Below are 12,363 nucleotides of genomic sequence, written 5' to 3'. Positions count from 1 at the left end.
AATTTTTTTCGCATAAAAACAGTTTGCATGGCTATCAATAAACATGCCCAATGTATATTGGAGAAGTTTTCTGTTTAGGGTAAATGTTGCCTCATTTCCTAGACAATATGTAGATGTGAATACAACTTCTCATTATGATTCTTTGTTTACTTTGAGCATTGGCTGCCTTCATCTGAATTCTGTTAAGAAATGCTTGCACTTTAAGCACAAGTCCACATAAACACGTTTCTTTCAAAAGCTAAAAGCACCCATCCTTATGTATGGGAACCCCAGGTTATACCTATCATAGTTTTTCTTGCAAATCAATAAACTTTAATTTACATATTGCTCTAAGTCTACATCAAAACATACAGATTTCCCATTAAACAAAACGATGTTCTAGCATAGCCCCCCCTTTTTTTTTAAATTAATTTCTAACAAAGTTCAAGCCACTCAATTCTTAAAAGAATTTTTATTGTTCATTTCCGTCTTTAATTGTATCTGCGGATGATTCTCAGTATGGCAATCTGCAGGTGAATGCAGACGTTCACAGTTGGTGGAAGGGCTGGATCACACAGGGGCAGGACATCCTTCTCCAGGGCTAGGAACGGAGCTCAACAGCAGTATGCCCTCCTCACTGCTGAGACATCTCCCCAGTCTCTCTCTCTCTCTCTCTCTCTCTCTCTCTCTCTCTCTCTCTCTCTCTCTCTCTCTCTCACTTTGGAAGAGATTTTTATAATTTAGCCTCTTAACCTTCTTGATGAGTAGCATTCTAAAATGCTTTCCCAACCCTCAGAGGAAGATAAGAAGTGCTGTCTGTTGCTGAATTCCACATGAATGGCACGGCACAATGAGCTTCCCTTTTGCCCTTTGTCCTGAGGCCTTTTGAAGTAGCTCGTATCAGTCCTTTGCTAAAGCAATTTCCTTGAGCCACCGGCAGTATCAGCAGCTTACAGTTAAGTAAAATATTTGCAAATTAAAAGTTCCAGTATCCCTTCAAAATAGAATGAACAGTTGTTAGAATGTAAGTCAGGATCCTTCAGCGACTGGCTCAGCGTTGTAATCTAGCCCTGAACAGATGAAAACAGATGGATCTGATTTCATTGCTTGGCACCAACTTTGCTATTTTGTACCCTGATGAACTCATTTAGGCCATGGTCCAGAACACGTCTTATATTTGCTTTTGATAGTCTCACAAATAAATTCAATATTAACAGACTTGGGTCAGCATTTAATCTATCCAATAATCACTTATGAAGCAGAAGAACATCACAGTTGCAAATATGGCTGACCGAGCTAACTAAGGAGGATGGCTACATTAAGGCTCATGGTCACTTTTGTCTTCCTGTACCCTTTTCCTGAAATACCTCAGTCACTGGGTATCTCCTGGCAGCCAGGATTGGTTACCTGACCTCTTCAGAGGTAGTAACCCTGAGTAGTTAATTCACCTGGGAAAGGTCTTTCCTCATCTGTTTAGCTCTGGAACGAGGTAACAGCCTCCTGAGGTACACGCTGCTGCCTTAGACAGGTTTCTTCGCAGAGGTTTCTCACTTGGGAAGTGGATTTGTAGGCGATGACATCATGGCTCTGTGCGGAGTGAGATGCATCAGGCAGTTGCCTTTTTTCCCCTTCTTTTGCACAGGCAGGAAGTTTTGAAGTGCTCTTTGCTGTCCCTTCCTCCCTTCCCTTCCTCCAGTGTAAGCATGCTTGCCAGAGCTGTGTCAGGGATGGGGAAGTATTACCGTGATGGTCAGTATTAATTGATAGAATCTAGAATCACCTGGGAGACTGGACTCTCAGCATGCCTGTGGTTGATTATCTTATGTTAACTAAGGTGGAACAACTCGCCCACTGTGGGTGGCACCATTCCCTGGCCGGAATCCTGTGCTGCATATCTGGTAAAGGGAAGCCTGTTGCATTCAACATTCTCTGCTTTCCTGGTTGTGAATGTAGCAGCTGTTTGAGGGACCGATTGTCTTTATTTCCCCGCCATGATGGACATTCTGTAAATCTTTGAACCATGAGTCAGAGTCAGCTCTTTCTCCCTTAGCTTGTGTTTGTCAGAGAATTTTATTTTTACAACAGGGACATCAGATGATAAAGGAGAAGCTGTTTGAACAATGTGAAACTTGTCTTCATGACCTACTCTGCTCATCCATTTAGACTAACTTTTCATGATATTTTTACCTGAAAATGATCCCTAGTGTACCCAGTCAGATCCATTCACTGTGTTGGCCCAGTACTCGCTTCATTCTACTACAGTATCAAACCTCTTCATTCTTCAACAGACATTCCTTGTCTAGTGTGTGTAGGTTTGTGCTAAAGCATAAGAATGCCCCAGTGAATAAAACCAAGAGAAATTAATTTCACAGCTTATATTATTTTCTGCTGTCAGTCTTTCAATGAACATGTAGGTATACATATACAAGAAGGGTGATATGTAACATTTCAAAGCCTGGAGCTCCAGTCATTCCTGGGAACTTTTCTCACAAGATGTAAAGTTCAAAGAAAACGAGATTCCATAATTTGGACGAATTACTCTCTCCCATGTGTTTTTACATAAACACATGAATAATACACGTTGTGTATGTATAGATTAGAGCTTAACATTTAAAAATGCTGTAGTCTCTGATAGTCTTTGAGCAGTTTAAATTTACAAGATGTAGAAACAGACTTCAATGTTGATAGTGTTCAAATCGAAACTATCCGTTTTTAAGTACGTTAATCCTTGAAGACAATGAATGTCAACGACTACTTGGCACAGCTTCTATATGGATGCAGAAACGGAAATTAATTTAAGGAGAGGTCACTGGGCATATGTAGAGAACGTACAATCTTTGAGGCTGTATGCGTAAGGAACTTATGGACCTAAGGTCTTGGTAGCAAGGGAGTCAGTTGTTTAAAGAGGCTGGCCCACCATTCTAAAGGTAGTGAAGTCTTTCTTTGTGGGGTTTTTCATGCATTGAAAGCTGAGTAAGTTTTCTGACCTCTGTCTAGCCTGTGTGTGTCCATGGTGAGATCAGCAGTCACACACGGAATGACACAGGGCGACCTTCCTCTCTTTCAGTTGGTGAGTTTGTAAGCGATGCCCTTCTCGTGCCCGACAAGTGCAAGTTTCTACACCAGGAGCGGATGGACGTTTGTGAGACCCATCTTCACTGGCATACTGTTGCCAAAGAGGTACCAACCTGTGCCCGCTTTCCTGCAGAGAGATCTCCTTGGGTGCACACAAAGACATGTTTAGAGGGATGTTGAAGGCAACAAGTTCCTTATGGGAGCTATGTACAAGTGACATGAGCAGATTAAAAACAAGAGTTTACTTTTTAGAGTAATTTTTTTTTGCAAGATCACTGAACAGAAAGTCCAATGAGCTCCCCTGTACCTTGTCTGTACACGTTTGTGCTTCTCGATCCATGAGCAGTTGAAATGATCAGCAATAGCTCTCATTTAGTCATGTGTTTGGGCTACATCTTACAGATGAACATAAGACTGCCATCTTTAATAGGTGTAGCCTTACAATGCACATCCTTTTCTATTTATTTTCTACTGTTGCTCTTGTCCAGTGTGGTTTGCATAATTTAACCAGCAACTGGCTAGTGCCTGGTAGAACAAGGAAGCCACACGTTCAATGCCACCTCTGAAGCCAAAGTCATTAAGTCACCCCCTTCCACTTTCCTTTCCACGGTGAGTGGGTGAGTGAATCTGTGGCAGCATGCTCAGCCCTATTCTAGCCGATACTTTGAGCTGAGTCAGTGAAAGTAATAAAGACAATAGAATGCAGTGATTGTCACTGTGAATTACTTCCCTCGAAACTGCACTGTGCCTTTGATATAATGCTTTTGTTCTGTGTGTTATGGCAAGACGGTGGCACTGGTGTTCTAGAATTAGGGACCTTTATCCAGCTCAGGAGTTTACTAGCAGGATCAGTTCTGCACCCCTGTTTCTTCCTAGGAACACTTTTGCTTGTCCAGGCTGTACCACCTTCGCAGATAGCAGTCAGGAATCAACGCTCTGCTAAAACCCTCCAGTGAACAGGGCAGACTCCACCTGGCAACATTTCTTTTCTTTTTCTTTGTACCAAGGATTGAATCCATTGTCTCATGCATGCTGAGCTAGTATCATTCTCTGAGCAGTATCCTGGGCCCTGTTTCTAATTTGTATTTGGAGATAACAAAGTTGAGTCTGGCTAAGTGGCTCAAGTTGGTCTTGATATCACTCTCTAGTTCCATCAAGCCTTAAACCTGCCACAGCCTTCCAAGTAGTCAGAATTATAGATTTGTACCATTAAGCCTGGCTTCTCAGCAAATTAATTTAGTCAAAAATATCATGAATTAAAGGAGGAAAAAAGGGCTTGACATTATTTTTATATGTCATGAAAGAGTGTTTTTGATTCACTGTAAAACAAAACTTTCTTCGCCTAAAACTGATTCTGGAAGCTTAAAGAAGACCACATCATTTGAAGCCCAGCTTCCCAACTGATAACCTCACTTAGCATTTCCTCTGAGCTTGGAAAGGAGAACTGCTCTGCTACTAAGATAAACAGCAAACTGCAGTTCCTGTGAGGTTAAAATGCTTCTATAATAATTTCACCGTTTCCCTAGGCATGTTTAACTATTAATTCTTTCTCTGTCACTGGGAGATAGTTTCTCAGTTTTCTCTTGGTGCCGATTTCTGCAAAATTAGCAGATCCCAGGCAATCAAAACGATACCGAAAAAGAAATCCTCCGGGCTGTGGAGGGCAGTTTCTTCCTTTCTGGGGCTGGGAATCTGACGTATGAGCCAAGAGACACCATTTCCAGAATAAGGTGCAACTAACCGCCTATAAAAAAATTTTTTTTTTGCTTTTGGGGCAGAGGAAAGAGGGGGTAGGCGGATGTAGGAGACTTAGCTCCTGATAAACCATCACGGCCCACAGCATCAATTGTTCCTTGGTCTTTGTTCCTGTGTTTGGGCTTCTTGAACCTGTTTTCTTTTAACGTTGACTTTGTAAACATCATAATACATTTTTAAAAATCTTTCGAGCGGGGTTGGAGAGATAGCTCAGTGGTTAAGAACACTGACTGCTCTTCCAGAGGTCCTGAGTTCAAATCCCAGCAACCACATGGTGGCTCATAACCATCTGTAATGGGATCTGACGCCCTCTTCTGGTGTGTCTGAAGACAGCTAAAAGTGTACTTATATAAGTAAATTTAAAAAAAAATTTTTTTAAATCTTTAGAGGTAGAATTATTTTATTGTATATATTGTATATATTGCCTGCATATATGTATATGCAACAGGTGTGTGGCTGGTGCCCACATAGGCCACGAAGTCAGAATTGGGTATTGGATCCATAGATCAGGAGGTAGGGATGGTTGTGAACCATCTTGTCTGTTCTGAGGGTGGGTCAGGGGTCCACTGCAAGTGCCCTTTAACCACTCAGGCATCTCTCAACCCCACATATCAAGAAAACAGTGTTAGACAGAACACCAGGCAGCCCTTGCTGAAGACCAGGTTAGAAATGAGTTCAGACAGCAAGCCGCCCTTACCGTCTGGAGTAGACTGCAAATGTGTCTGTCTATCCATGCTGATTTGTCCCGGCTGTGGCTGCGGTTCTAGTACCTCTGTGCCCTTGCTGACCCCTCCTTCCCTTTGTAGACATGCAGTGAGAAGAGCACTAACTTGCACGACTATGGCATGCTGCTGCCCTGTGGCATCGACAAGTTCCGAGGGGTCGAGTTCGTGTGCTGCCCGTTGGCGGAGGAGAGCGACAGCATCGATTCTGCGGACGCAGAGGAGGACGACTCCGATGTCTGGTGGGGTGGAGCGGACACAGACTATGCTGATGGCGGGTAAGGTGGCTTTTGAGTTCGGTCTCAGGCTGACCCATCTCATGTCTTACCCGGCCTCTGTGTTCTCTGAATGCATCTTCCTGTCTCACAGTGGAAAGAGCCCACTCATTCCAGTTATATTTGATAATACCGGATAAATCTACCCCTGAAGGGCTGCCATGATTCTTCTGTGCTACTTATTGTGTTACTGATGTACCTTCTGAAGTCATTTGACTGTCAAGAATACTGACCAAACTGCACTCACAGCCGCTCCTCAGTAGTTCTCCAGGAAGCTGGTAGATGTGGGCCGGGCCATCCCATTTTGCCCTGCCGTGTGGAATACTTGTAAACACTCTTTAGTGTTTACAAATACAAAGTTTTTGTGAAGGAAGGAAGACTTGGTTTGTGTCTGTATATTTATTTACTTTTGAAGATTTCTTCCTTCTCTGTCTTTGGTTTGGTTTTGGCAGGCCCCTCCCCTCAACCATTTTTGTCTTTGTGTAGTTGGCGACATTCATAAACGTTTTGCTGAAGTTCTTTAACTGTCTTCGGTTTCATGATTGCCTGCTGACATATTTTGTTTACCTCCTTTTCCTTGGCACCTTAACCCCTTCATTCATTATCTGACTCCTTTCTCTTGAGGACAAATATCCATTTTCAAGTCAAAAGGCCATGAAACCAGAATTTCTGAGTTAGACATATGGCCTGGTTCATCAACGAATTCAGGCTCTACCATCCCCACAATGTGAGGCTCATTCAGGCTTTCCTGCCAAGGTCCTCTCAGTTGCCCCCCACGGTTATCTAGCTCAAACAGAACACCAAATACAGATCACAAAACTTACTATCAGTAAGATGAGGCTTCATCTTCGTGGGCAAGTTTATCAGGGCGGGCGCGCGCGTGTGTGTGTGTGTGTGCGTGTGTGTGTGTGTGTGTGTGTGTGTGTGTGTGTGTGTGTTTTACAGTCTTTTATGTCCCCTTCTTTACCATTTACGTTCCTCCATCTATCTATTTTAGAGACAGGATAGAGGCTACATAGAGAGGATACACATAGCATACAGGCTACCCATAGACTTGGCTGGCCAGGACTTGCTATGTAGAATAGGCTGTCCCAGAACTCACAGAGCTCTAGCCGCCACTGCCTCCTGAGAGTTAGAATTCAGGGCTTGCACTACTTACTACACCCAGGCAATTGTCTTGCTCCCCCGCCTCCCAAAATAATTACATTTGACTAGCTTGACGTAGAGCCAAGGAAACTGAAAATAGCTTTTCAGATACTTCTCAGTGATGTAAGTTCACAGTCTGTGTATAAGTCTCCAGGTCTCCTCTTTCCCAGGCAAGAAGTCTCAGGGAGGCAGAATTTGCTTCTGAAATTTCTGTCATCCAGTGAGTTAGGGGTTCCCCATAAGGGCTGGACATGCCACTCCCTGTACCTCTGTTCTGTGTGCCACATGTGGGACAGGAAAGAGTTAAACTTAATTATCTCTTTTTTTTTCTTTTGTTTTTTTTTTTTTAGAAATGAGGTGGCCTAGTTCTCGATGCCCATTAGCCTTCCTTGGCCCTGTGCTGCCTCAGCCACATCTAGATTTCAGAGGCTTCTCAAACAAATTCTGTCCTTAGGTGTCTAACCACAGAGCCAATACAACCAGCATTCCTAAAGGAAAATCAAATTACTTAGCCTAGCCGTTGTCTTTTCTTTCCATAGACTGTGTCTGTGGGGTGTGTGTGTGTGTGGGGGGGGGGGGGGTGGAAGTTACAGTTCAACATTGGGTGTCTTTCTCTCTCTCTCTCTCTCTCTCTCTCTCTCTCTCTCTGTGTGTGTGTGTGTGTGTGTGTGTGTGTGTGTGTAAGTGGAAGTTACAGTTCAACATTGGGTGTCTTTCTCTCTCTCTCTCTCTCTCTCTCTCTCTGTGTGTGTGTGTGTGTGTGTATGTGTGTGTGTGTGTGTGTGTGTGTGTGTGTTTAAGTGGAAGCTATAGTTCAACATTGGGTGTCTTTCTCAGCTGTCCTCCACCTTAATTTTTAATACATAGATACTGGGGCTCAAAGTCAGGCTGTCATGATTATGTGGCAAACATTTTACCAAAGCCCTATCTCCCAGCCCCACCAGAGACTGTTAATTTTTTTTTTTTTTGGTTCTTTTTTTTTCGGAGCTGGGGACCGAACCCAGGGCCTTGCGCTTCCTAGGCAAGCGCTCTACCACTGAGCTAAATCCCCAACCCCGAGACTGTTAAATTTTAAAATGATGTAATTTTTATCTTTTCGAGAGCCGCCGGCCTTTGCGAAGCTTCTTCTGCGTGTGTCTTGTAAAACCTCCATTTCATTGGGTCTAGTTTTCCACAGGTCTTAATCTTTTCATCCCACACTTGTTCTGGCTGGCAGATTCCATTGCCACCATCACTGACAACACCCAAAACCATTGGAAACCACCGAATCAGCCTGCGGCTCTTTCTCTCACTGCTGGAAATTGATCCGGGCAGATGGCTTTGCATTCTGACCCAAGTCTCTTGTTTATTCATCCTGTCACTGAGTAACTGAACCTTCTTGATACCATCTCTGGGTCTATAGCTTCTTTCTGTTCTCACTGTTACAAATTCCAAGCTATGAGACGTTTGTTCGTTTGAATGCACTGTGTTTGAATGTACTACACTATCTCCTAGAGAGGGGATATAGAATGTTATCTAAACCAGAGAGAATACTCAGACCTCAGCTGTCCCCTGCCTGGATCATATGGTCACCCTGTCATTATCATCAACTTGAAATGCAAGCTGGCTCCTCCCCTAATTATCTTCCTTTGTATGCTCCCACCTCAGACCTCCCTTAGAGACAGCGCACTCTTAGTGTTTCCTGTCATTACTCTGATCGTACATCCGAAACCCTCACCAGGTCTTGCTGCGTTCCACAGTCATCTTCACAGCAGCAACTTGCAGTCCGTCAACCTTGCCTTTCTTTCCTCCTGATCAACACATAACCATTCGCATACACCCCCACACGTCCTAGACTTGTGGATACACTCGCATTTCCTAAACATATTTTGGTCAGTTCTCCATCCCAGGAAAGACTTAATTTCTTCCTGTAATTACTTCTGAACTTCCTAAGTTATCACGTTGTGTAACTGTACCATTTCTTAGGCACATTGTAACATCAGCTGAAACCTTAATGTTTCTGGATTCTCTTAATTACTGTCCCCATTTGAGGACAGATCGTCTTCTACATAGCTGTCAATCCAAACCAACCCCATTCGCCTTGGTCCCTAACATCATCTTTCTTCATTGCTGGATCTATGACCCTTTGATAGTTAACCACTGCATATTTCTATAGCAAGGTACCTGGCATTTGGTGGACACTCAGTACATGTTAATTAAGCAGAGTTGTAAATCTCTTCTGCTACCTAAATATCTCCTATCCCCCCCCCTCCTCCTCCTCCTCCTCCTCCTCCTCCTCCTCTTCTTCCTCCTCCTCCTCTTCTTCCTCCTCCTCCTCCTCCTCCTCCTCCTCTTCCTCCTCCTCCTCCTCCTCCTCTTCTTCTTCCTCCTCCTCCTCTTCCTCCTCCTCCTCTTCTTCCTCCTCCTCCTCTTCCTCCTCCTCCTCCTCCTCCTCTTCCTCCTCCTCCTCCTCCTCCTCCTCTTCTTCCTCCTCCTCCTCTTCTTCCTCCTCCTCCTCTTCTTCCTCCTCCTCCTCTTCCTCCTCCTCCTCTTCTTCCTCCTCCTCCTCTTCTTCCTCCTCCTCCTCTTCCTCCTCCTCCTCCTCTTCCTCCTCCTCCTCCTCTTCCTCCTCTTCCTCCTCCTCCTCTTCCTCCTCCTCTTCTTCTTCCTCCTCCTCTTCTTCCTCCTCCTCTTCTTCCTCCTCCTCTTCTTCTTCCTCCTCCTCTTCTTCCTCCTCCTCTTCCTCCTCCTCCTCCTCTTCCTCCTCTTCTTCCTCCTCCTCCTTCTAGCCCCTTACTCCAGTCTTTGTCTTTATTGTGTTCTGCCTGGATTCCTGATTCCTCCCAGTCCCTCCATTTCTCTTTCCGTCTCACTGACTCCACCTCCTTTACCTATAAACCTGCTCTTTCTTGAATCATCTTTCTTTGGTACTCCTTTAAAACCTGGTGTTTTGGGAACACAGCAATGGAAGTGGCCATCTCATACTGTACCACCCAACAACTGTTCCATTTTGGGTTACTGGTGTTTGGAATGATGATTACCTACTTCTTGGTGTGTTGAAATAAGAAAATAGGAAAACTAAGGTCAAGACCTATCATGCATTTTAGATGTACCATTCTCCATTACAGTGGACTTGTACGATAACTACAAAGTAAAATGAGTTTTTTCTCAGTTTTTTTTCTCCAAGAAAGAGTAAAAGTCAGGTATACTATTTCTTCTTACAGTTAGTCAGACTGCTCAGAAAGAAACCCAGGAGCTAAAATGTGGCCAGTGGTGGGGTTTCAAGGGTTAACAGCCTGTCCCTTCCTGAGAGTCTGCCACTTGGAATGTGGAAACACCTGGCATCATTGTATACACATTAGGTGCTCAACAAATATTTGAGTACAATTGGAGTGGCCTTGGCATCAAATACAAACTACACAGACAAAGTCATCATAGCCAAAGGACAGCATGTATACATAAACTGATTGGTACAAAAAAAAAAAAAAACAATTGAGGGACATCATTCGGGTAGGCAATAATTTCAAGAAATTGCATCAGAAATCTCTGAAGCTAGAAATTGTGCTGAAGAAGTGCTGAGACCAAGGGAAACTTAATCCTCTCTTAATGACATTTACTGTACAGCCTACTCGAATACCTTATTCAAAAAGTGTGATAATAGTAGAGTTATAAATAAAGACAAGATTGCTTTTCTAGGCCCTTGGGTGAAAGTCAGTTTGTGTTTGCTTGGTTTTGTGTTTTCGACAGAACCAACCATTGTACTTAAGGCCCTGTGCTTGGGGGTGGGGGACTTTACCACAGAAGCCCGACCTTTGACTCTTTTGTTATCATTTGTTTTTAATTTCCTTCTGTGACAGAGTCTCCCTCTTCAGTACAGGTAAGTCTTCAGCTTTCTGTACACTTACATCAGCTTCCCGATTAGCCGGGATCACGGTGCTGTGCAACCACACTGGCTCTTCGACTTAGAGCGTAGACTAACTTTTTCCTTTGAATCAGTAAGTCCCTATTGTTTCTGTCAACTTAGAGTGCTTAAAAGTGAAAACAAGCAAACAAACAAACAAACACGAAACCTGCAGGTTAAAAAAAAAAAGTTCCAGTAAATTACAAATCATGTTCACGAGACTACCAGCTGTTGGCAAGCATGCTGAGATTTGAGAAACAGACTTCAGTTAAGAGCAGTATTTCCCAACGGGGAATGATTTTCACTCAAGCAGCATCTGGGAATGTCTGCAGGCATTTTGAGTTGTCACAGTGTGGGTAAGAATGAAAGAGAAGTGTCATGTCATCAAGGGGGCTATAGAGGACAGAACTGCTAAACACTCCACAACTTAAAGGACAGCCCTGCGACATTGTAGATGGTGCTGGAGTTTGGAAACCCCATTTTGAATGCTGGAAAGATGTTCAAAAGCCAAGAGTATTTGTTGCTCTTGCAGAGGACCTGGGTTTGGTTCTTAGCACCCACATGGTGGGGAGCAACCATCCGTAATTCTACTTCCAGGGGAATCTGCCATCCTCATCTGGCCTCCGTGGGCGCTGCATGCACTCATTGTGCACACATACATGCAGGCTAAACATTGTACACGTAGAATAAGAATATATAAATCTAAATTAAAACCAGGTTTTTTTTTTCAAGTGTCAGGTTTCATACCTAAAGACCCAGCACTTGAGAGACAAAAAGTAGGAGCTCTCTCTGGGAGTTCAAGGTCAGCCTGGGTCACATAGCTTGTTCCAGGCCAGCCACAACTGCATAATAAGACTCTGTCCAAAAAAAAAAAAAAAAAAAAAAAAAAAGCAAAAACAAAAACAAAACAAAACAAAATGAAACAAAAAAACCTCTATTTGAAGGTTTGCTTAGCATTTAGCTTTTAGGGAAATTACTCTCCAGTCAAGGATCAGTCTCTATTTCTTCATGGATAGAGAAGCAGATATCTACCCATCTTAAGAGTCTTCCTCTAAACAACAGGGTTTTTTGTCTCTCCTTCCTCCTTCCCTGCCTCCCTCTTTTCTCCCTCCTCCCTCTTTTCTCCCTCCTTCCTCTGTTTCCCCTCCCTCCCCCTTTCTCTCTTCCTGCCTCCCTACCTCCCTTCCTTCCATCCATCTAGCCATCAAAATAAACCTTTCTAACCTCAGCTGTGGCCTTAAAATGCTGTCTATCATCAAGATGTGCTTAAGTGCAATGAACTTTTATGGACACTTCTCATTTGTAACAAATTATTTTATGACATCTAACTGTGATGTCATTTTTTACTACAGTAAAATGCCATTATACTTTTTAGGGGCGGGGAGGGGATGCTGTAGTTTAAGACATTCAGTGCACTTCAAAAGCATGGGAGAATCTCTTAATGTCCACTGCATTCAATTTGGATTTTTTTTTAAGCTGTTAGATTAGCGGCAAATTATTATGGTTTGATCTGATTGTTAAGTTTTATCAG

The 12,363-nt window shown here is 43.4% G+C and overlaps 1 protein-coding gene across 7 annotated transcripts in view; it reads left to right on the top strand.

Annotated features, from left to right (window-relative positions):
• Positions 1-12,363, top strand: part of App (amyloid beta precursor protein) — a 218,145-nt gene that overhangs the window by 89,519 nt on the left and 116,263 nt on the right. For all 7 annotated transcript variants that reach the window (XM_006248011.5, XM_006248009.5, XM_006248008.5 and 4 more), the window contains exons 4-5: positions 3,047-3,159; positions 5,616-5,809. In XM_006248011.5, the coding sequence (XP_006248073.1) occupies positions 3,047-3,159; positions 5,616-5,809 (307 nt within the window). The remainder of the gene's footprint in view (positions 1-3,046; positions 3,160-5,615; positions 5,810-12,363) is intronic.

The sequence above is a fragment of the Rattus norvegicus genome, chromosome 11, assembly GCF_036323735.1.
Source record: "Rattus norvegicus strain BN/NHsdMcwi chromosome 11, GRCr8, whole genome shotgun sequence".
Lineage (NCBI taxonomy): Eukaryota > Metazoa > Chordata > Mammalia > Rodentia > Muridae > Rattus > Rattus norvegicus.
The sequence above is the reverse complement of the archived record's forward strand: the minus strand, read 5'-3'. Positions and strand labels throughout refer to the sequence as shown.